Source organism: Anoplolepis gracilipes, chromosome 15 (assembly GCF_047496725.1).
Source record: "Anoplolepis gracilipes chromosome 15, ASM4749672v1, whole genome shotgun sequence".
Lineage (NCBI taxonomy): Eukaryota > Metazoa > Arthropoda > Insecta > Hymenoptera > Formicidae > Anoplolepis > Anoplolepis gracilipes.
This window is the reverse complement of record NC_132984.1, coordinates 1,909,297-1,933,860: the sequence shown is the minus strand read 5'-3', so window position 1 is coordinate 1,933,860 and position 24,564 is coordinate 1,909,297. Positions and strand designations below refer to the sequence as shown.

The 24,564-nt window shown below is 29.7% G+C and overlaps 2 protein-coding genes across 3 annotated transcripts; both read left to right on the top strand.

The window, feature by feature from the left end:
* The first annotated feature begins 710 nt into the window (after positions 1-710).
* Pnkp (Polynucleotide kinase 3'-phosphatase) lies at positions 711-4,459 on the top strand. Of its 2 annotated transcripts, none has more exons than XM_072906770.1 (8): positions 711-869; positions 1,620-2,098; positions 2,295-2,540; positions 2,640-2,711; positions 3,013-3,288; positions 3,402-3,683; positions 3,790-3,851; positions 4,193-4,459. In XM_072906770.1, the coding sequence occupies exons 1-8, from the start codon at positions 728-730 to the stop codon at positions 4,314-4,316; spliced, it is 1,683 nt and encodes a 560-aa protein (XP_072762871.1). In that variant the 5' UTR covers positions 711-727; the 3' UTR covers positions 4,317-4,459. The 2 variants fall into 2 exon arrangements, with proteins under 2 accessions (XP_072762871.1, XP_072762872.1); XM_072906771.1 differs by lacking the exon at positions 711-869 and adding an exon at positions 943-1,139.
* A 163-nt stretch (positions 4,460-4,622) lies between these two features.
* LOC140673682 (ATP-binding cassette sub-family C member 4) lies at positions 4,623-22,705 on the top strand. Its single transcript, XM_072906769.1, has 17 exons — positions 4,623-4,961; positions 12,874-13,032; positions 13,230-13,827; positions 14,438-14,548; positions 14,689-14,823; positions 15,313-15,517; positions 15,776-15,998; positions 16,101-16,748; positions 16,822-17,324; positions 18,095-18,376; positions 18,613-18,839; positions 18,987-19,528; positions 19,844-20,074; positions 20,555-20,892; positions 21,213-21,458; positions 21,749-22,051; positions 22,381-22,705. Exons 3-17 carry the CDS (start codon positions 13,754-13,756, stop codon positions 22,519-22,521), a joined length of 4,209 nt encoding a protein of 1,402 aa, XP_072762870.1. The 5' UTR covers positions 4,623-4,961; positions 12,874-13,032; positions 13,230-13,753; the 3' UTR covers positions 22,522-22,705.
* Positions 22,706-24,564: the final 1,859 nt, after the last annotated feature.

Here is a 24,564-nt window from a genome sequence, read left to right as displayed (position 1 = left end):
TACCGATGGCTGAAATAACAGATTTCAGTTGACGTAAACTTACTTACCATCGAAGTAACAACAAGAAAAAACAACATATATATACAGATGTCAGCTGTCAGCGTACCTAAAAATGAACTGCACATGCGCGGACTTGGTAGGTAACCAATCATGGCTGTAGTGTCTCTGTCTCACTTACTCTACCTTCCTCACTTTTCGTTCTCTTTCTAACTTACTAATGCACATTAAACAGGGTGAGGCAATTAATCATCAGAACCACGAGCTCTATAACATAAGTGATCAGGACATACACTATATAGGGTGACGAATCTAGGAATCTCCGTTACTTTTGAGAAAAAAATCTAAAGAGAAAAATATTTGTTTTAAACGAACGAATAAATATAATACAAAATCAAACATTTTTATCTTAACAAAAAAGTTATTGTTATATTATTTATTTATTTAAAACAAATATTTTTCTTTTTAGAAATTTTTTTGCATTTCCAAAAGCAGCAGGAATTTTCAGATTCGTAGATTTGTCACCCTATATATAAAAGAATAACTTCTCATTATTTAAAGATAAATTGGATATAATTATATGGACATATCCATAAGATTGAGAGAGAGGAACTAAGACAGAAGATCACTCTACCATGATTGGTTACCTACCAAGTCCGCGCATGTGCAGTTCATTTTTAGGTACGCTGAAGTTGCCAGAGTTGCGCCACGTGCCACCCATTATTGCGCGATGAGCGCGACTGTCAAGAGTTGTTATATACGTAAACTGGAGGAATCTCCGTCGAATGTTTATTTGCCGGACAACACGCCGATTTTCGTAGGACGTTCGCCGGAAACCGGCATCACGGACGCGAAATGTTCGCGGCGACAAGGTCGCGTATCTCTGAAAATTTCCCTCCCCTCGTGTTACTTTATTCATAATCCGTAAACGGGAGTTAGCTGCACGTGATAAAAATTCTTATCTTTGTATGTTTTATGAAAAAGAGCAGCGTGTTGACGAAATGTGAATAAGGATGTTAAATGATTCGCTCGTGGGGCTTGATCCTTGATGAAAAAATTCATGAGTGATATAAATTCATTATTATATATAGAGATTAAATTGTGCTCCATCACTTTTTCACCGGTTAAACTCGATATACCCGGTGCATATAATTAACTAATAAATATGTATATAAATTAAAAGTTAGAATACGTTTGGCAGAAAATTTCAAGGAATTTAAATTTGAATATACTTATTATATAACAAAATTATATAACAGCAATATTTTTAGTCAAATAGACTAAAATAATGATCAAGTAATAATAATAGAATAATAGAATTTTTTTATTGAATTGACAGTTAAAGTAGTTTGAAATATTCTCTACTTAATTTAATTTACAAAGAAGAAAATTTTAATCCATTATAAAATTAAATAATTATATCCAATAAGAAAAAAATACTAAAAATATAAACTTGAATGATAAAATTTTTAATTAAAAAGAGTGAATAGGAGAAAAGAATTTTTTAAATTATTTAATACAGTCTAACTTATTGTAATAAGATGTCATGTCTCATGTTTTCTGTCAAGTACATTTACGCTTTAATTTGTAAGTCAATAAGTATATTAATGTATTTTTAATAGTTCGTTTATGCGCAAACTATGCGGAGGCCATTGTCACAGTCCAACAAGTTGGTGAACATGCCTGTGGTTTTAACGGTTTTAAAACTCAGAAGGATGTAAGATTTGTAGCAAAACACAACGATCGTTTGGAGCTGTTGTATGGCAAGTATGCCTATGAGATTGAATTCAATCCACCGCAACATAAGAAGAATTTTGTATTGGGAAAAAGATCTTATGGACTAGAAGCAGATGAAACTGAAAGCAGAGCAAAAATGTTAAAACTGAATAATTACTCTGAAGAATTGGAAAATGATAGAAAGGAAGAAGAAGAAGAATCAACTTTAAATGATGTTAGTTTAAATAAAAAAGCATTCACCGTTGGATCTAGTACTTTCTATGAAAAAGACAATAATGATTCAAGTGCATCTGCAAAGTGGGACAGTATTGATAATGGAAAGTTATTAATTTATACACCACCGTTTGTTCAACATCGATCAAAAGTAATTTTAATTGCTGTCATAATAATATAATTTTAATTATTGTCCTTGTGTTATAAATATAGAGAGTATTAATATAATTTGATTATTTATAAATATAATATATACGTAAGATTTTAAAAATATTTTACTATTTTAACATTATATCTATTTTATATTTTAAACTGCGATAGTAAAACTTAATACATTTTAATTTCAGATAGCTGCGTATGATATGGATGGTACTTTAATAAAGACCAAATCTGGCTTGGTATTTCCAAAGGACTGTAACGATTGGCAATTATTATATCCCGATGTACCTGGTAAATTGAAGCAGCTTCATACGAATGGATTCAAAATAGTAATTTTCACGAACCAAGCTGGGCTTAGCTCTGGTAAAGTTAAGATCAGCGATTTCAAGCTCAAGATTGAAAATATTGTACGAAAAATTAACGTCCCCATTCAGGTATGATATATAATTTTCATTTTAAATTAATAAATAAATATTTATTATTAAATCAATAAATATATTGATATAAATATATCAATTTTTTATCTTTTCTAGGTTTTTATCGCTGTGGGAAGAAGTATTTATAGAAAACCAACAATTGGTATGTGGGAATCATTGGCAAAAGAGGTTTGTAATTAAATAAATAACTGGTTTATAATTAAAAAAAGATATCTCGAGCGTTTATAATGGATTAAAAACTAAAAAATTTTAGAAATGTTTTTGTACAGACAAAAAGAGTTTACTCCTTCTGGAAAACTAAAATTTTTATAATTGTACATCTCTACTGTTACTTTATCTTCGCTTTATTAAGCAATAAGGAACTAATTTTAATTTCTCAATGATTAATAAATAATTATTTTATCAAATTTTTTAAATTCTTGCTGTTTTTTTATGTGCTACTACTTCATAACGTTTATTACTGTTGAAGAATGGAAATATTACAATTGACAAAGCTAATTCATTCTACGTCGGCGATGCCGCTGGTCGGCCAAAGAATTGGGCTCCGGGAAAGAAGAAAGATCATTCAAGCGCGGATCGATTAATGGCATTGAATGTGGGTCTGAAATTCGAAACACCAGAGGAACACTTTTTAAAGCACAAAGCGCCGCGGTACGAATTACCCAAATTCAACCCGCAAAATTTTTCGCAAACTGATGACGTGTGCAAACCCGCGAACGCAAAATTAATGCTGCAACAGCAAGAGGTGAGCAGATAATAAAAAAAATTGTATCATTAAAGATGTTTGATTTTTTTTTGTAATAAAGTTTTCTATTATATCCCTACATGTATCATTATTAATTTTTTTGTTTGTAATAGATAATACTTATGGTCGGTAGTCCAGGCTCCGGGAAATCACATTTTGCAAAGAATTACTTGAAGGATTATGGACATGTTAACAGAGATACTTTACGCAGCTGGCAGAAGTGCATCGCTACAGTCGAGCAATATTTAAATCAAGGAAAGAGCGTAGTTATAGACAATACTAATCCTGATCCTACCTCAAGACAAAGATATACGGAAATATCTAAGAGACGAAACGTTCCCATTAGATGTTTTATTATGACAACAAGTATAGAGCATGCAAAGCATAATAATAAGGTAATTATGTAAAATAGATTTATTTTTTATAAATTCCTTTGTAAATTATGCTCTGTACATTATTGTATCTCTGTATCTGATCGAGGAATGCTCATCTGTTATTCAGTTTCGCGAGTTAACTGATCCAAGCCATATTCCGATCAACGAGATCATTATAAACTCTTACATGTAAGTAAAATTTATACATAAATATTTTCTCTTTTTCTTATATATGCATATATTATTTCTTAAAATCACATGTATAAAAACAAAATTATAATCAAGCTTTTGTATTTTTTTTATCAGAACCGAATTATATTTATAATTTTAACTCTTTTCTTTCAATCTTTCATTCTAATAACTTGATTGTCAAATTTTGTGGAAAAGAATAGCATAAACACACAGATACACATAATTTAATTTAACGTGAATGAAAAAAACATACGAAAGTTCGTTTTATTTTATTATTAGGTAATGTATAAAATTCAATATTTAATAATGTCAAAAATTGTTCCATGTCTCATACGTAGGAAAAATTATGTGCCGCCAACTTTGGAAGAAGGCTTCAAGGAAATAGTAGAAATCAATTTTATCCCAAATTTTCATAATGAGCAGGATCGAAAGCTCTACGAAATGTACTTACTTGAAAATTGAATTATGTGATTTAAATTCTTGCTTATACATAAACAAATTAATTATGCACAAAATTTAAATTGAAATTCGTAAATTGTTTATATCACGTATTTATTTTTGATATATAATAACACCTGCAATTATTACGATCTATTTACAAGTTATGATCCTTTCAAATGATTAAAATCCCATTGAAATAGTAGAATGTGAAATCTTTATATTAAATTAAAAAATATTTATCATTCGAGAAGCAATTTCTTTAATTAATTTTTTAATTTTATTTGCATCACAATTATTTTTATCCGAAAAGTATGACGCTTTATGATCTCATATCTAAAATGGGAATCTTCCTACGGGATTCTCCCCCTTTTAAGTTCCCATCTGTAATCGTTTGGCATCCCTTTGGCTCTTGGCTGAGCGGCTGACGAAGGATTGCATGCAGCGGGAGCGTGACGCTCAATGCAGGCTCAGTGGCTCAGTGCCCGCGCAGACGTCGTCATGGCCAGTTGTTTTTGTCCGTCGTTGTGTAATTTTGTATTCATACGTGTGTGAATAGTGTGTTTGTAGTGTATTTGTGTAGCAAAAGCAGAGTGAAGCATCCGGCCACGTGTGCAGTGAACTATTCCTAAAGTACGATACATCGACGGCAACAAAATTTTCGATTAGGTGAGAGACGAGCTTTAATTTTAATGAGAAGAAAGCTCGACCGGTCGTACAACATCTGTTTATTTATGCTTGAGAGTGACGCGGCGAGTCATTTATCAGTTCCCAATTCTCTCGCGGAGCTTGCCAAAAATAGTCATGTCATTTCTAGTTGTACACTGTGAGAAAGAGAGAGTTATTTCGAAGCTTGTAGCTTGTAATATAGTTTTTAATGGTATATACAATTATAAATTTAATTCAAAAATAGCAATGATGTGTTACAATGTTTTGAGTACTGTAACACACTAAATTTCGGAGTACTGTAACACACTATATTTTGAACTATCGTGATCGTGACGTTACGATATTTTCAATTTCAAATACTCGTAAAAAAAATACTCAGAGGAATGTATTGCTATCTTATATTTTACAGGCGTGTTTTTGATAAGAAATATAAATGTGTTTATTCACCGTGTTTTCTGGATCGATATTTTACTAAATGCTATCGGCAATTCTCTAGAACGCTTGACCTTTCCCTACTTTTCGTTATTCTGGGGAGAAATCGATTTCAAACATCTCTGGAAACTACATGTGAGAGAAAACGCGCGATCCTTGATATGTCATATATGAGTTATGAAATTATATTCTTGCTTGTAATCATAAATAATATATTTACATATAATAACATTTAATTAAAAAATTCTTTTTGTGGTCTTTTTATATCAAGAGAAAAAATAGTTATAAAATTACTATAGTTATTACATTATAGTTATTACTGCTATTATTAATATTATTGTTAGAATAAAACAACTATTACATATGATTGAAACACCCGTTACATTAATTGCACTCACTATTTAAGCGTAACTGGTTTCTGCTGGACGCGTTTCGTTCTCGTGTAATATACGTTACGGAAGGATTACATCATGAGACAAGTCACTTTGCGAAGAATACTTTTATGATATGCCATTGTTCACCCAGTATCTCAAAACATCCGGTATAACGTTTATCGTCAGAATAAAGGATGTATTGTGTTGAATATTTTTAAAAGCATACTTTGCTTTAGAGAGATTCTTGATTTCGATAATTTAATTTAAATTATTGATTCTCAGCTTCTATGATAAATTCGTGCAAAAGATTTTTGATAATGTAATTCGTATTAGCCAACGAAGCATTTGAAAATTAAGGAATTTTGAAAAAGTATATTATGTGTTTGTAAAAATAATTACACATGTATAAATTTTGAAAAATGAAAGATAAATTATATTTTTATTTTATAATTGAAAATAACATTTTTAAACATACGTATTTGACATAGCTCCTTCAGACAAGTTATTTGAGAGTATCTGGAAAGAGTAAAGGCTGACATCACTATATGATAATAACGTCGAAAGTAACTCACAATCAGATTAGTGCTTGCAGATAAGAATTTATTTACGCGTAAATTTTCCGTCAATACACACATGACGCAAAGAAGTGAACGTGACAAACGTTTGTTTTCTTTGCATAAAACTCTTGTTTTTCATAAATAAAAAAAAAAGAATTAAGTACTTAGGGAAAATTTAGAAGAATCTTTTAATTTTTTCTTTCCACTCTTATTTCTAATGTTTTTTATTTCTATATAAAAAATATTTAAATTGAATTGAATATAGAAAATATTTAAATTAAATTGAATATAAAAAATATTTAAAATATTCTTTATTATATTTGAATATAAAAAAATATCCGCAAATGTCAGAGCTGGTGTATCTAATTTAACTTTGAAAAATACGCTCTTGCTCTTGGTCACTTTCAAATATTGACTTTTGATCGGATACAAATCTGCTTATCATGTGTAACGTGTGTATCGCATCGTACGTGCTTAAACTACCTTCTCATTTGTTATTCAACACATGCTTTAATTCTTGGTATTTAGATTTACCTGTGATTCTTAAATAAGGAAAGTCATTTTTGAATTTGCATATGAGTTTTGAAATATTTTGAGTTGTGAATTTTATAAAAAAAAACTCCCAATTTAAATGACAAATCTTGGAATTTTAAAAATTTTATACATATATTTTATTTTGTACGTATATATTTTTTATGTTTTTTTTTCCTTAACAAAAATCTTTTGCAATCCTTCTATTCCTCTTATCATGTTACATTTTTAGTTACAGTTCTTAAAAAATTTTAATAACAATTATTTAATCAAACAATTATTTTATTTAGAGTAAATATTTGCACTTAAACAAAATTTTCTTATTAAATGTTTGTCAGTAAGCTGCAAAATTAAGTTTCTGAAGAATTCCATGTCCTGATAAGTTGACAAATATATGTTTTAAAATATTAAAAAAGCCGCGTGATACATATGTATTTTAGATGATGCTTATTTACAAAGTCGTTGCGTCAAATGTGAGTCATGATCAGCCTATATTTCAATAAAGATTACGTATCACGCGTCGCTGAATAATTGACCTAGTGTCTTACGAACAAATTGCAAACAATTATTGTTATAACGTCTAATATTTAATCGGTTTTCAATAGATTTTATAGCGAACGAGGCCATTATATCTATCTGATGTATTTCAGTCTCATACATATATAAGAAATATTTTATTTGATTGATGTATCAAATCTTATTAAGATTATATCTTTTAGAATTCATCATCATGGCTTTTTATTTTGCTTCAGCTTTGTTTCATGTAATTTAAGGATGGTGAGTTTTTATCCCTCAGATCCCAAGCATCATACTGGGAATGTTACTTGAGACCTTGATGCTGGTTTTTACATATTTATGCATTAGTACATAAGTATTGTTCTGTAGCACTTTGAGAGGAACGAGCATTTCCTCATATTTCTTTGTGTTTTTCCCAGCCAATTTTTCCGTCGACCATCTACTCAGTACCCAAAGACTATTCATTGTCAGCCTCTACTATGATAACAGGAACCATCACTGGAGAGGTGGAAAGCTAAATTGACATTTGATCGGAGAAATCATATGTTTCGAGTTTTAGCTCCCCACTATCATAGAAATATTTTTAAATAATTATCATCTCCAGAATCTTTAAATAATAAGATAGAAAGATTTTGGCAATTTGTACAAAATGAGAATTATGATGAAATTATTTAAATCTTTGATAATAACAAGATTAATCTTAATATAATTATATATTAATATAATTAATTATATTAATATATTTTATTTATTATTATAATATCGTAATTTAATTGTAGCATTAATAATATGTTGTATAATAAATTTTAATTATAATATTTTAATACAATATTTTTATTCAATTATTTGTTTTGAAGTGTCAAATTAATTTAATCATTTTTTAAAAACTACATCATTTTCCACGAGAGAAATTAAATTTAAGTTTACGATATCTTTAAATACTCTAAATATATTTAAAGATTATCTTGGTATTCGAAGTTATGTGGTATCAACAAGAATTTCATTCGTCTTTTATCTATAATGTTTAATGTATAATGTGATAACACTACATTTATAGATTTGTTATAATATCCCAGCGGATTAGTTAGACTTATTCGAGTATTAAAATATATATTTTTTTTTCCTATTAGTAGAGAAACGTTGGGAGAGCTTAATATATAATTTAAATTTATAATAATTATTATTATTCTTATCTTGATACGTTATTTCTCAGTTGTAAATAAATAAATACATAAATAAATGAATAATAAATAAATAAATAAGTTTTTGGGCCAGCTAAACCTGTATATGCCGTAATTAGCACAAACAGATTCAGCTGGCCCACAAATTTATTTATTTCTTTATTATCCATTTCTCTGCCTGATTCTGTATAGGTATTACGTGATTCTGTTAAGAAAAGAACTGCCGTATTATATAACTTTGTTACTACTCAGCGCTTTGCACAGTTGCAATTATTCTTTTTGACCATTGATCGCCAACGCCAACGCACATGTTACTATGACGTTGTTATTTATTCTCTTGTGACTCTTATTTATTCTAGCAGGGTCAAACTGCATTAATGCTTTTGTTTCTAAATTAATTCCGATGTGCAAAGTGTCACTCGTATGTATACATATGATACATGAAATGACTGAAGAAAAAATAGTTATATTAATGTTAATTTTAATACATTGTTATAATATATTGTTCTATATATCTATATACATATCTATATTCATATCTATATACATATCTAATATCTCTAAAAATTGGAATTTACATATTCAATTTTTTTATTTTCATAAAATTATCATTATTTATGAAATACATAAATAATAAAAAATATATACATATATATTAAGTCATTATACAATATTTTGAATTATTATTACATATGTGTACAAATATTACACATTATATTGTACTTATATAGCTTTGATTACTTCTCCCTATCATGAATTTCTCTCCAATAAATTTTTCGAGGTGTTTTATTAATATTATCATCGATGTACGTTTTAAATAATTATTATATACATAAAAATAAATCACTATATAATAATATTGCAATAGAATGATAAAAGCAACGAATAAATTTTTTATAATAATTATCCATAAAGATTAGTTATTTGTTTTAACATTGAGATACATAGTTGGAAGGCAACTAACTATACTGCTCTGCATTATTCATGATCGACATAGATGACGATGCTTATCAGTCTGAGATACTATTAAATATCTTCTACGAAGAAATCTTTGGAACCTTGCCACATGTGTTAATCAAATTTGCGTATCACGTAATTTGCGGCAATGTGTCGTAACATTTTTGTGGTAAAGAAAACAGCAAACTGCGGATTCTTTGTATAATTGTGCGAGTATTTGAAATATATTTATTATAATTTTTTTTTCAGTATCTCGTATAAAATAACCATTACTTTATTTTGTGCTATTTATTATGCAATTATATTGCAATAGATTCTTATCGAAAGAAAATATTTATTTGTCATCATGATATATCATGATTTCATAATATTATAAGAATGTATAAATATAAACCAGATAATCTAAAATAATTTTTGTTACGACTTTGCACTTGTTTCACGATTTTGTTTTTAAGATCGTATTTTTACAAAGCATTCCTTAAATACATTAGCCAAGTACTTAATCATAATAATTAATCGTTCCATTATCGAATGAAAAAATTTATCATAACAATTGCAAATAACAAAATATTTATTCAAATTTAATTAATAAATAAAAATTAATTTAATATATACAAGTGCAAAAATCTGTTAATTTAATAATAATTAATATTATATTGATATTACATGAAAGAATAATTGATAATAAAATATGATATTAAATATGATAAATACACGTGTAAATAAATAAATAAAATAAATGCGATGTGTGATTCTTTTACAAGACAAAATCAAATATTTTGGGATTTATAAACACTTTCTTGCATTTAACTATTGCGGATGTAATTCTTTTACGATATGAATGGAGCAAAGCTATGTGGAAGACTTTATCGCTTTTGCTATCACGCGTACTCATATTCTGAAAAATATTGTCGGTAATGATTAGGATGCCTTGTCAATTATTTTCTATAGAGAATTCAAAGAATAAATTTAGATAACAATATGGAAAGTTCTAGAGAGTAAATTTTATTCCACAAATTAAATCGATAAATATCTTAGCATCATACTAATATAATTATAACAGTCATATAATTAATATACTATACCTCTACTTTATATATTTTATTATATCATGTGCATTTTATAGAAAATTTGTGTACATTAAATACATGTGTATTATATTTCGAATATATTCTTTCCGTTATAATAAATGTTTTAATAAATTTTCATAAAATGATCGTTATATTTTCCCTTTTTTTTGGCTTAATTTGATCTGTAAATTTACACAGCAAATTTTAGTAACTCGATTTAAGCTGTATAGATATAAAAAATATATAGATCTACAAAGACCTTCCTAAGCAAGGTAAACTCGGCCCTGAATTTAAGACCGTTCTCTTTCTCTCTCTCTCTCTCTCTTTCTATCGTAAAACCCGATATTAACAGAACCCAAAAAGACCAAATAAAAAGCAGACTTGGTTTCCTTTCATTTAGAACCTTGATCATTTCTCTATATTATAAGAAAACCATAAAAATTCATATTATTTTTTTATAAATGATTTAATATTGCAATAATTAAAATTAGTTATTTTTTAATCTTTTTCTATTGTGTATAGAAAACACTTTAAGAAGTTTTATTTGAACAATAAATAAAAAAAAACGAGCTCCTTAAAATAATGGATTAAATTTTTATTACTTTTCAAGTAATAAAAAAGCGACTTCTGAAAAATTATTTTAACTATGAGAAATAGTTGACAGTATATTAGTTAGTGAAGATAACACGCGAAGACGATAATTTATCTGCTATAAGTATTTTATTAATGCCTTTTTTTCTTACACTATTATAGCGTATATCTGGTCAATGACTGATAAACTTGGTATTTTCCACATGTCAAAGGCTAAGTGGATTTTCCTCGTTAAATGTTAATGTCTAGCACAATATTAACCCTTTGAGTCACGAATTTTTCTAATTGTCAGTATTTTATAAATTTTGGTATATAAGGATTTTTGGGGTTGCTGATTACGAATCCCTTGTCAGATTTTCAAAATTCAAGATGACGGATCTAATATGGCAGACGAAATTTTACTTCCGCCATATTGGATCTCTATATTAAATTTTGAAAATTAAATTTTTTTGCTTTAGATTCAGATTCTGCGATCTAAAAAAACCTTCAGAGAAAAAATTTAAAAAAAGAATACGACTGTTATTTTTAATTTAGAACAGAAAATATTGTTTTTTTATATATTTTTTATCAAAAACAGGAGGATTTAACAAAAACAACACGGTGGAAAATTCTAAAAAAATTCTGAAAAATACTTTAGAGTGTACTAAGATTATAAAAAAATTGCCGTATTTATTGTCATAATAGATTAGTAGAAAATGCATTTTTTCGTAAAAAAAGTACTAATTTTGACTGTTTGTTTATATATGGTATTTTTGGAATTAACAATTAATGACTGTTCATATTTTTTTTACACTTATTGATGTTCTAGAGACTCTGTAGAAACAAAAAATCCGGTATTTGTTGATAAGAAAATAGTTAAAACAATAAAAAAGTACGAAAAGAAAGGTAAGTCTCTGGGTGACCCGCTGTGACTCAAAGGGTTAATTAAAAATGTTTATCTGCTATAAGGATTTTATTGATGCCGCCTTTTTTCTTGCATCATTATAGCATATATATCTAATCAATGACCAATAAACTTAGTATTTTCCACATTTATCAAAGTTTAGATGGATTTTCCCTAATTAAATATTAATGTCTAGTATAATATTAATTAAAAATATATTTTTACTTTTGCATAAGAAAAAGTTAACTACATAAATCTCGAAGAGTTTTAACTCTTAATAACTCATAGTATGTGTGCAATGCTTTTATATAATTTTTGAACAAGATGCTTGATTGAAGAGATAATTAAATAAATACTAAATAATTAATAAATACCAATTTTAACGACACAAATTATTACATTTGTTAACTTTAACTTTTTGAATAATCTATAATCTTTTAATTCAAATGTTGCCATCTGTAATTATATTATTTTATAATTTATACATAGTTGCGCAATATTTTCTTATATATTTTTAATTTGAATTCTGCTTATAAATCTTTCAATTGTTTAAATTTAATTTTGATTTTAACTTTCTCAGGTTTGTATATATATGTCTAAATAAAAACAAGGTTCTGTAGCAAGTCGTCGATCGCAAACTCATGACGAGTCTGCATCTTAATTGTACTTTATTACTTATATGATAAGTGTGAGCTATAATTGCGATTGCATGACCTTCCATGCTATTTGAGAAATGACACAGCAGGCAAACAAATCGCGTGTAGCTAGATAAGGCGGAGAGAGTGCAAACGAATGATACAAGTTTCTTCTCTTTAAACAGACAGACATACTCGAAGAGTCTACATTCGACTACTGGACTAACAAACCGATCGTCCTTTCCTTAGCTGGATTTACTACAATCGTCTGGTGCGTCCGCTTTTTTTCTACTACGACGCCGATTGGTGGAATTAAAAAAGCAAAAAATAACATAAGAACATTAGTAAGTATTAGAAATATTTTTAAAATTTTATCAGCTAAAAATTATTAGTAAAAATGAATTATTATCTAAATATAAATGTTATCATCTATGTACGTTTTAAATAATTATTATATACATAAAAATAATAATGTCAATCACAATTATTATATGTATATCTCTGTATATATATTTAATTATTTTTATTTAAAAATTGCTAGATACAATCACTGAGACATCCCAAGAATTACAAAAAAGACACTTGAAGATAAATATCGAGTGACAGACGATTTAGTAGCTGATATCTTACTTTAGCAAGATAATTGAAGATTCGCAAACTAAATACATATCTGCACGATTAATCGTGGGAACTGGTGATATCTGCAAGAAAACTTTATATATAACAAGATACGTCAAGTGTTAATTTCAATGTGATTGCGCGAAAAGATCACAGCTGATAATTTTGATATCAAAAAGTGAAGTCAATTTTCCTTGTAACTTTAGTTCATTATCGCACTTATCGATTACTTATGTTAATTGAAGAGAATATATTAATACTTCCAAATTGTTGAAAAGAAAGGAAGTGTTTTTCATCGCTCAAAAAGAATCGTTTCAAACGTCAAATACAAAAGTGACACGTGTTAATAATTGCTGTGTATCTAACTCGATAAGCTAATCAATCATTTCATCTTGCTGATTCAAGTGGTGATTAGCGGCGAGTTAATGCCACGAATAAGGACTAAGAATGGATTCAACGAAAATCAAATCGAAACCGAATCCACGAGAAAAGGCAAATGTTGTGTCTGTATTGCTATGGTGGTAAGTCGTACAGTTTCTCGAATAAATCGATATTTATCAGACTTTCATGAGAATCCATGGAATTTAGATTAGCTATCCAAGTGTGATAGTTGAATACGTTTAAAGATTTAGAGATTGAATACATATTTTTGATGTGGTTGAATATCTGTACATTTGCGCATTTAAGTATTTCTATATTCAACATATGATAATATTCATGCATTAATTAAATTAAGGTAAAATATTCTCGTTAAGGTACGTCATTAATTGCATTAATATTAAGAACAATCATTTAGAATGACATTTCAAAATAATGCGCAATGTGTTATACACAACTTTGTGCCACGCAAGATTGTTTTTATGTGCGTCAAATTGCACCTTATCTTCTCGTGCGATTTAAATTTATGTTTGAGAATGACAATGTGTTTGTCGAGACAAGTTGACAAAGTTAGAATATCACGCCGGTCACATATATGTTCGTTTTCAAGTTATATTGCCTTTAAACTTCTAATCTTTCAATTTTTATTCTTCACCTTGTCATTTATTCTGATTATTAGATCGTTTCTAATTTATTACACGATTTTTGCTGTAATGGAATTTAATTAAATTGTTTCTCTTATCGAATCATCAGGTGGACCATCAGTTTATTCAAAACGGGATACAAGAAAGTTCTAGAAGTGGAGGACTTGTTTGAACCTTTGAAAAAAGACCGATCGAATGTACTCGGAGATCGGTTAGAAAAGTGAGTATCGAGATCATATGTCAGAAAAGAGGAGAAGCTATTTTGAGGACTTTTTTTCCCTCTCTGTCTTCTTTCATTTTTTTTTTTTTTTTTATTAAGACATAGTGACAATAACGTGTAGGATATCGATGTGTTTTCAGACGATGGAAAATCGAGCTGGATAATTCGAAGAAAGGAAAACGCAGGCCAAGTTTGCTAAAGACCATTTTCCGTACATTCTTGTGGGAGTATTTCTTGCTCGGAGTGATTCAGATACTCAACGAATTTGTGATAAGGTATTATGGATTAGAGATTAGACAATCGATTTTAGTGAGAAATAACACGCATTTGATTGTCAATTTATTGTTGAGTCAAATAATTTTTTAGAGATAAAGTTAACGATAAGCTTGATAGCTTTAAGCTTAACTCCTTATAGAGAAAATTAAGACAGATTCGGGAGAGATTTATAGATAGAGTGACAATTGATAAAGTTTCCCCAGATAAAAAGCACTTAAGAGACGTCTAAAAGATTCATCAAATATTTTAACGCACGTGTTTCACATAATAATAATATATCGAAATAGAGTATAATAAAATAATCGCATACATTCATAATTATTACAATTAATTAAACCATACAATCTAGGACCAAACAGTGCGTCCAATATTGTCTATTGATATTATATATATAATATATGAAAATAAAATTAAATATTATACATATTTATTATTCTGATACTCATCTAGCAGATTCTACAAAATTAACGTTTGTGCAAAATTCACAGATTAGGCACGCCGTTGCTGCTGGGTGGTCTCTTGCGATACTTCCGGAAAGATTCGGTTGAACCGTACGAGAATGCTCTTTGGTACGCAGCTGGAATATGTTTAGCGAGCGGTATGAGTGTGATAGTGGGCAATCAAACCATTTTCGGTGCTTTTCACATCGGTGCCAAAGTTCGCGTGGCTGTCTGTTCTGTGGTATACAGAAAGGTTGGTTTAAGAGCAATTTATTTAGAAGGTTTGTCTGAAAATGTTTAGAAAATCGAAGCTTTTTCCACTTCACCTTCTATAAAAAAAAAAAAAAAGAAAGAATAACGTCACATACCAGAACTTTAACATTTATTTATTTTTATGACATATAAAGTAGCGTAAAATATATTTATGAACCGCATTTTATTCCGCAACATGATCATCAGCGTATTAACTCTTGCAAATTGCGTAACAATATATTTTACAATTGTCTTGTAGGCTCTGCGTCTGAGCAAGACTGCGCTGGGCGAGACAGCACCGGGAAAAGTGGTTAATCTAGTGGCTAACGATGTCAATAGATTTGATCTCGTCTCCATTTTTATCCATCACATGTGGTCGGCGCCTCTGTCCGCCCTGATAGTCGCTTACATCTTGTATCAGGAAGTCGGTTATGCCGGTCTCATCGGTATCGCCGCTATCTTCCTGGTTGTGCCGATTCAATGTGAGTCGCTCATTTGGTCATAATTAATCAAATTGCGTTAAAAATAATTTCTGTGGGACTAAAAATCTTTTACAAGTTCTCTATTTGTTCTCGCGGTTTTAGCTTACACCGGCAAACTGTCGTCCAAATTCCGTCTCCAGACAGCTATCAAGACGGACGAGCGAGTTCGGCTGATGGACGAGATCATTTCCGGGGTGCAGGTGATCAAAATGTACGCATGGGAGAAACCGTTCTGCGCGATGATCGAACTGGCTCGCAAGCTCGAGCTACAAGTGGTGACCAAAAGCTCGTATATCCGCGGTATCTACATGACCTTCAACCTCTTCACGACTCGAATGGCACTTTACTGCACCCTCATCACCATGCTCATGTTCCACAACGAGATCACCGCCGACAAGATCTTCGTCGTTTTGTCCTACTTCAACATTCTTGCACAGACCATGACCGGGATGTTTGTGCGCGGTTTTGCCGAGCTGGCCGAATGTATGGTGGCTATACGCAGGCTCCAGAGTTTCCTTCTGTTCGACGAGTTCCAGAGCAACAACATCTCTAAAGCATCCTCCGATAATCTCTGTTCGGATTACAAACAAACCGCCTACAAGCAGGAAGAGAAACAGGATCTGCCTTTCATCGACGATGATGTTGCGGATGATTATGAAAACTTAGACAAAAATAATGATTATAAAAAACAGAACGGATTAATGATCGTCGCTAGTGACTTGCTAAAGAATACTGCCAATCTTATTGAGGGTGAGTTTGCGAAATCAGGCATATCGCTGATGTATTTGTCAGATTGGCGAACAAAATATTATATAATTTGCAGAAAAGAGACGATCCACGTGCAACGATGACAGGTGTGCCATTGAAATGCTCAACGTAACTGCCAAGTGGGAGGATAAACAGTCGCAAAATACTTTGGAAGATTTGAATCTGAAGCTGAAGAAGGGCAAACTGTACGCTGTGATCGGCATGGTAGGCAGCGGTAAGAGCTCTTTTCTGTCCGCGATTCTGGGTGAGATCGCCCTAATGGAAGGTCAGATCAAAGTCAACGGTAATGTCAGCTATGCCAGTCAGGAAGCCTGGGTGTTTGGTGCCACGGTTCGACGGAACATACTCTTTGGACAGCCTTATGATCGCCACCGATATCAAAAGGTGGTTAAAGCTTGCGCCCTGCTGCGTGATTTCAAGCAGTTTCCGCAGGGTGACCAGACCATCGTGGGCGAACGTGGCAGCTCACTGTCTGGTGGACAAAAGGCCAGAATCAATCTGGCCAGGACCCTGTATAGACAGTCGGACATCTACCTGTTGGATGATCCTTTGAGCGCGGTAAGCAACTTTCAAAACACTCAATAATTTTCATATTTTTATGGAAATAAATATTTAATATTTATCTACAAAATATAGAGTTATATAGCCTTCAAGTGCGGGCTCTTTATTACTTTTTTTTTTCAATTCTGTGTGTCTTAAAATCCATATAATGAGCTTTCGCGGATTAGTGAGGCTTGGATTATGTGGATAAAGAATAATTATTCACAAATGATTTCGATTTTGATTGATTTCGCCGGCCGGTATAACTCTTTTTTCTTTATCAAAAACAGTCATCGTCGGTGCAAAATCCTTTCCTTTTTCTTTCCTGTTATTGTCTCCCGTTTTCCCTTTGTATCTCTGTATATTCTTTTCCTGACCGATGACTTTTCGTATGTTGTCTTTATTTTTTTACTTTATTATTTCTTATTTATTATTCAAAAACATTATATAAAAATAATGGAAAAGAATTCGCGCTAACCGACTCGACCAGTCAATTTAAATTACTTGAGAAATAAGACTCTTAATGTTTATAAACACGAAACTTTAAAGGCGATCAATTTAAATTAAATAATTCAAATTATTCCAAATTAATTAATAGAATATTTATATTACCGCTGCAGAGCTAACAATATTAACAATACATATAATTTTCCAATTAATTTCTGGAATTTCAATTTTCCTTTTTAAAAATGATTTATTCAATAAATTGAAGGAATAAATTTCACGAACAAAATTTGTTGAATTTTGAATTTCGATAATATAAGGAATTTTACTTGGTAAAATTCTAGGTTGATGCACACGTCAGCAAACATTTGTTTCAAGAGTGTATTCAAAGATATCTAGCCGGGAAGACGAGGATCTTGGCGACACATCAGTTGCAATATATAAAGGGAGTAGACGGCATTATACTGCTCGAACAAGGGAGAATAAAATACTTTTCTCATTATCAAGATTTATTGGAGTATCGACCCGAGTACGGAGTACTCTTGGCAGATGAGAATGAAATCGATGATTCGTCTTTAGAAAAGAGTATGAATATAAGACGAAAGTTTTCCTCCGCGAGTAATAGAGTAAGTAAAAAAAAAAAAAAACATATATATATATATATATATATATAAATATACGTAACATTATGAAGAGAGAGAGATAAAGAGAGTTTTATAAAATATATAATTTTCATTTCTTTGTAAATTTGAAGTTAGGACGATTTAAAAAAAAATAGCGTTTTACAACTTATTTAATATTATCTAATAATATTTAAAGAGAAAAGGGAAATAAATTGTTGATAACGAAATTTATTTGACAGAGTCGTACTCCGGATACCAGCGGTGGCACAGATGACGAAGAAGAAAACGAAGATGAAGAGCAACTAAACAACGGTCTTGAGGGAACGTCACGTGGTACAGTTAAAGGTCCTATATTTATCAAGTTCTTCCAAATTGGTGCCAATTTATACCTGGCCTTCATTGTTTTATTACTGTTTATCATCACGCAATTTATTGTCAGTCTCAACGATTACTATGTGCCTTACTTGTAAGTATTTAGTTAAAAAAAGAAATAATTATTCCAACATTATATTTTATATTTTATATCGTTATTTAATATAAATTTTTATTAACGTTAAAGCAAACATATTTCTGTGTCTAATTGTAAATAATTTTTTAAATTTATTTCTTTCAGAATCAATACTGTGGAAACGCAAAAATATCTAGCCAAACTACACAGCTTGAATCAAACAAATAATATTTACAATGAGAATATGACAACAAATCATTTAGCTACTATCCTGTCGGATGAGCAAGATATATCACCGATGATGATGGATTACATTTATGTCTACACAGGCATTGTAGTGGGCATTTTCGTTATTGGTATCACCAGATCGCTGGTCTTTTACAAGACGTGCATGACTTGCAGCCAGCGTCTGCACGACATGATGTTCAGTGCATTAATTCGCACAGGAATGCGTTTCTTTGACACCAATCCTAGCGGTAGAATCTTAAACCGGTTTTCCAAGGACATGGGCACTATCGATGAATTATTACCAAAGGCGTGCTTGGATGCCGGGCAGATGATCATGATGATGGTTGGCTCATTAACAGTTGCCTGCGTAGTCAATCCCATTTTCTTGATACCCATCGTGTTCCTCAGCATAATATTTTACTGGTTTCGCAAAGTTTATCTAAAGACTAGTAAAAACGTCAAGCGGCTGGAAGGAATATGTATGTCTTTCTTCAATTAATTTGCTCTCTCTCTCTCTCTTCAAAATTTATCTAAATAATTTTATTACTTATTATCTTTTAATATTTAATCTTTAATTTTTAATATTTAATTACTAAAAAGCCTTCAATTATATAAGAATCAAAATTATTTTGATTCTTATTCGTTGCGGCTTTAGGATAAAATAAACAAAATTTCAAAAGATTTTTCTTTTAAATTTCAATCTTTTATTTTATTATTGAATTTATTCATTTTTAATTTAAAAATTTACTTTCCGATGCTTTTTATGACTTATCGGCTATTCTTTTGCGTTTCAGCACGTTCACCAGTATTTACTCATCTAAATGCCACGTTGAACGGTTTGACAACTATCAGAGCGTATTGCGCTCAAGATATACTCAAACAGGAATTCGACAAGTTGCAGGATGTACATACGTCTACCGTTTATATGTATATCGTGACTAGCACGGCGTTTGGATTCGTTCTGGATGTATTCTGTTTCTTTTTCATTTCGCTCATCACCTTCAGCTTTTTACTAATCAATCAATGTAAGCATCAATTTTCTTTAATTAATCTCCAAAACTCTTCTACACAAATTGTTTTTTTTTAATATATTCCATGTTGAAGACTAAAATTACAGCTTTTTAAAAATAATTGCTTTCTTTCTATTTAATTATTATTTTTTTTGTCGAATTTTTTCTCAGAAGAAAAATTGCTTGAATTCTTCAAGAATTAAAATGATGACTTTTCAAAGTAAATTTGCTTCTTTTATAAAACTTTGATTTAATTCTGTTACAAAACTATGTTTATTTTCAAACTTTCATAATTATCTTATTATCTTAAAAGAATTACTTAAGTTATTCGAAAATCTTTCTATTCATCTTATCTATAACAACATTTTTATCTCGTAAAGTAAAACATTGATCGTTGATAAGTCAAAGTATCCATCCGTATTTAAACAGAATGTATCAATAGAGTTAAAGGAGATATTGTATACACACACACACATATATATATATATATTTCAGCATTTTCCGGTGGCGAGGTTGGACTGGCTATCACTCAGATAATGGCAATGACCGGGATAATTCAGTGGGGAATGCGGCAGAGCGCCGAGGTGACGAATCAGATGATGGCGGTGGAACGTGTGCTCGAATACATTCAACTTGCGGCAGAACCGAATTTAAAAGATAGAGGACCATACCTAAAGAAGAAAGAGAGGGAGAATCTAATATTGCCAGACAATGCACCCAAAAACTGGCCCAAAGAGGGTAGCATTGTATTCAGGAATGTCTATATGCGTTACACGGACGAGGATCCACCTGTTCTTAAAGGCTTGAACATAGTGATCTATCCCGGGGAGAAGGTACGAGAATTTTATGGAAAAATGTCGTAATAACAACAGATTTAATTTAAAAAAAAAATAGAAATTCATTGAAAGAAATTTACTTTGAAAAGTCATCATTTTAATTCTTGAAGAATTCAAGCAATTTTTCTTCTGAGAAAAAATTCGACAAAAAAAATAATAATTAAATAGAAAGAAAGCAATTATTTTTAAAAGGCTGTAATTTTAGTCTTCAACATGGAATATATTAAAAAAAAATTCTTTTAATACTTAAAAATTTTTAATTATTAAAACAAAATAAATAGAAGGGATAAGATGCTTCAAGAATAATTATTACGTAGGTTGGTATCGTGGGAAGAACGGGTGCCGGAAAATCATCGTTGATATCAGCTCTGTTTCGATTGGCGAAAGTAGAGGGAATCATTGAGATCGATAGCACAAACACGGGTTTGATCGCCTTGGAAGATTTGCGACGCAAAATATCCATCATTCCTCAAGATCCTGTATTATTCTCTGGCACTCTGAGGCGTAATCTGGATCCTTTTGATGAATTCCCCGATAGCAATTTGTGGGAAGCACTCGAAGAGGTTTGTCGACCGAAACAATTTTTTCATTTCAAAGCAAATCTGTGATTATTCATTCAGATAGTAATGTAACATATACAGATATTAAGATCTCAATGTTTCCGTGTCTCAAGATCTTAAAGCCTCGAAATCTTAAAATTTCATTAATTCAATTTTTGAAAATTTTTTCCGGAATACATTCAAGCTTCAAGATTCTGAGAAAAAATTCGACACTTCACACTGAATAATTAACAAATATATTATACTGCCTCATAATACGTCTATTTCGCAACATGTACATATACATATTTCAGGTTGAGTTGAAAGATGCGGTTGGCATTAATGGGAATGGTTTAGATAGTCGTGTGTTTGACAGAGGCAGCAATTACAGTGTCGGTCAGAGACAATTAGTATGCTTGGCACGAGCCATTCTGAGAAACAATCGCATATTGATGCTGGATGAGGCGACCGCGAACGTCGATCCGCACACCGATGCGCTGATCCAACGCACCATCAGGAAAAAGTTTGCGACCTGTACAATGCTCACGGTGGCGCATCGATTAAACACCATAATGGATAGTGATAAGGTTCTGGTGATGGATAAGGGTCGTATGGCTGTAAGTATATGGTTTATCCTCTGAAAAATAATGTATTTGTCCAATTTTTTTTCCCCGAAATCTCAGGCTACGAAAAAAACCTCCCCACTTCAAATTTCTTATTATATTTTATTTTATTCTACAGTGCTAAATAAATAAATGTATCCATTTATTCTCATCTACAATCAGTCGTAATATTTAATTAGAAATATCAATAACACAATACTAACGTAATTTATTTTTTAATGATGAGAATTAAAAATGGATATATAATTGTAAAAATTATAAATGCATGAAATTGTAATATAAAATATATAAAATTATAATTTAATACCAATTTTTCTTTACAGGAATACGATCATCCTCATATATTACTGCAAAACAGCTATAGTCAATTCACTTCGTTGGTAAAAGAAACTGGTCCAGGCATGTACGACCAACTCGTCAAAGTAGCTAAGCAATCGTATGTAAACAAATATGGCGAAACATGACGAAGCATAGAAGGGTGGATTTTTTTTTAAACAAATCTTTGTTAATTGAATTTTTTAAGTATCCTTCTAAGTATCTATTTCTTATACTCAATCGAAGTAAAAGTACGTGCTGTTTAATGTGTATAATATATCTGTAATAGAAAGAGAAAGAATAGATATAAGAAAGAATATATATTTATATATATATGCATATATATATTGTTATATGTATATATATATATATATATATATATATATATATATACATATATATAAAGACGTACATTATATATATATTTACATTATTATATTTATTATTGCACGTCAATAGACGAGTTTACTTATATTTCTATAAGAAAAAAATACATTGTTGTATGTCTTTCTTCGGAACATTCTTGAATGGACATGATACTTCTTCTAACAATAAGTATTATAATGCGTGATGTTAATGCGTATCTGTAGTTTCCAAAGCGTTTACAACGAATTATATTTTTATATGTCATATATTAATGATTATTTAAATTAGTCTCACCGTAATGTCAAGTTCTTCCACATAATGAGTTACAGTACTGTTATACTTTTCTATTCTAAGCTTTTAGAAATCATAAATATCTCTAAATTTCTTCTAACAAATGAGCTTATATCAACTTAGCATAAATTAACGAGATGCAAAGTTTATTTTAAAAACATAGGGTATATATAGTTAAGCTATTTACATACTATAAATATTTGATCGTTATCTTAATATTCAAAACATATATATTTTAAATCGTATACAAAAATGTATTTAAATATTTGAAGCATCATCGATATGAGTTTACACATAACAATTTAAAAAAATTTATTTTATGTCAAAGTTGATAAATAAATTATATTTATCAAAAATGGTAACTAATAATGACAGTTATATATAATTATATAATTAATATAATAATATATAATTATAATATATATATATATATATATATATATATATATATATATATGTGTGTGTGCGTGTGTGTGTAATTATGTTATATATTATATAATTTATATTAAATAATATATAATATATTATATTGTATGTATACAATATTATATAATATTATAATATTATATATAATTATATATAATTATATATAATTCCAAAATTATATCGATTTCTCTCTCAACTTGTGATCTTGCCTCAGCAAAGGTTTAATGCCGGCTCTAATGAAAGATTTATAGTTCGCAATGTCGCGAGTATAATATAATTATTAAAAATCGACAAAACGAATAAATAATCCAAACTAAACTCAGATACTTAATGAAACAATATACTTAATTTTTTCTTGTTGTAATTATACATAATTTTTCTTATTACATTTATAAAAATAAAAAGAAGAGCTCAATATTTTTGTAAACTGCATTTACTAATGCAACTACTTAATATTATAATAAAGTTATAATGAAAGTATAATATAATATAATATTAATAAGTATTGAAGAAAGTATGCGCGAGTAAGTGAGAGATATGATGTATATTGTTATATTATATACAATAGTTATATTGTAACTAATATCGTAGTAATATTGTAATAATATGTTACAAGTATGGCTTGCTGTTACATGAATCTTATTTTATAGAATACCAGAGACTGCGGCCGCCAAGCAGGTTTTTATATATAAATATAATATATATATTTTTTATATTTATATATATTTTACGACTACTATACAAAAACTATTACAAAAATTCGTAAATGTGTAGATGTAAGTATTTGCGAATATTTCGATATTAATATTAAATAATACTTTTACGTTCGATAAGCTCAGGTTTAAAGTAATTTTTACAAATTACTTCATTGTTAATCTCTTAGAGTCGAAATTTTTCCATCTTGTTGCACTATTAGTTATACAAATTCTCCTGCCCTGTATTATTAAGTATGTTAAATAAATATAATTGTACAGTAGATTGTTAAATGCTACGTATGTATAATAAGTTACGAAAAGCGAATTATGCATGTAAAATACATATGTTGTATATAAATAAACCAAATAAATAAACCAAAGTACAACAAAATATGCAAAAAAAGGCAGAAAAAA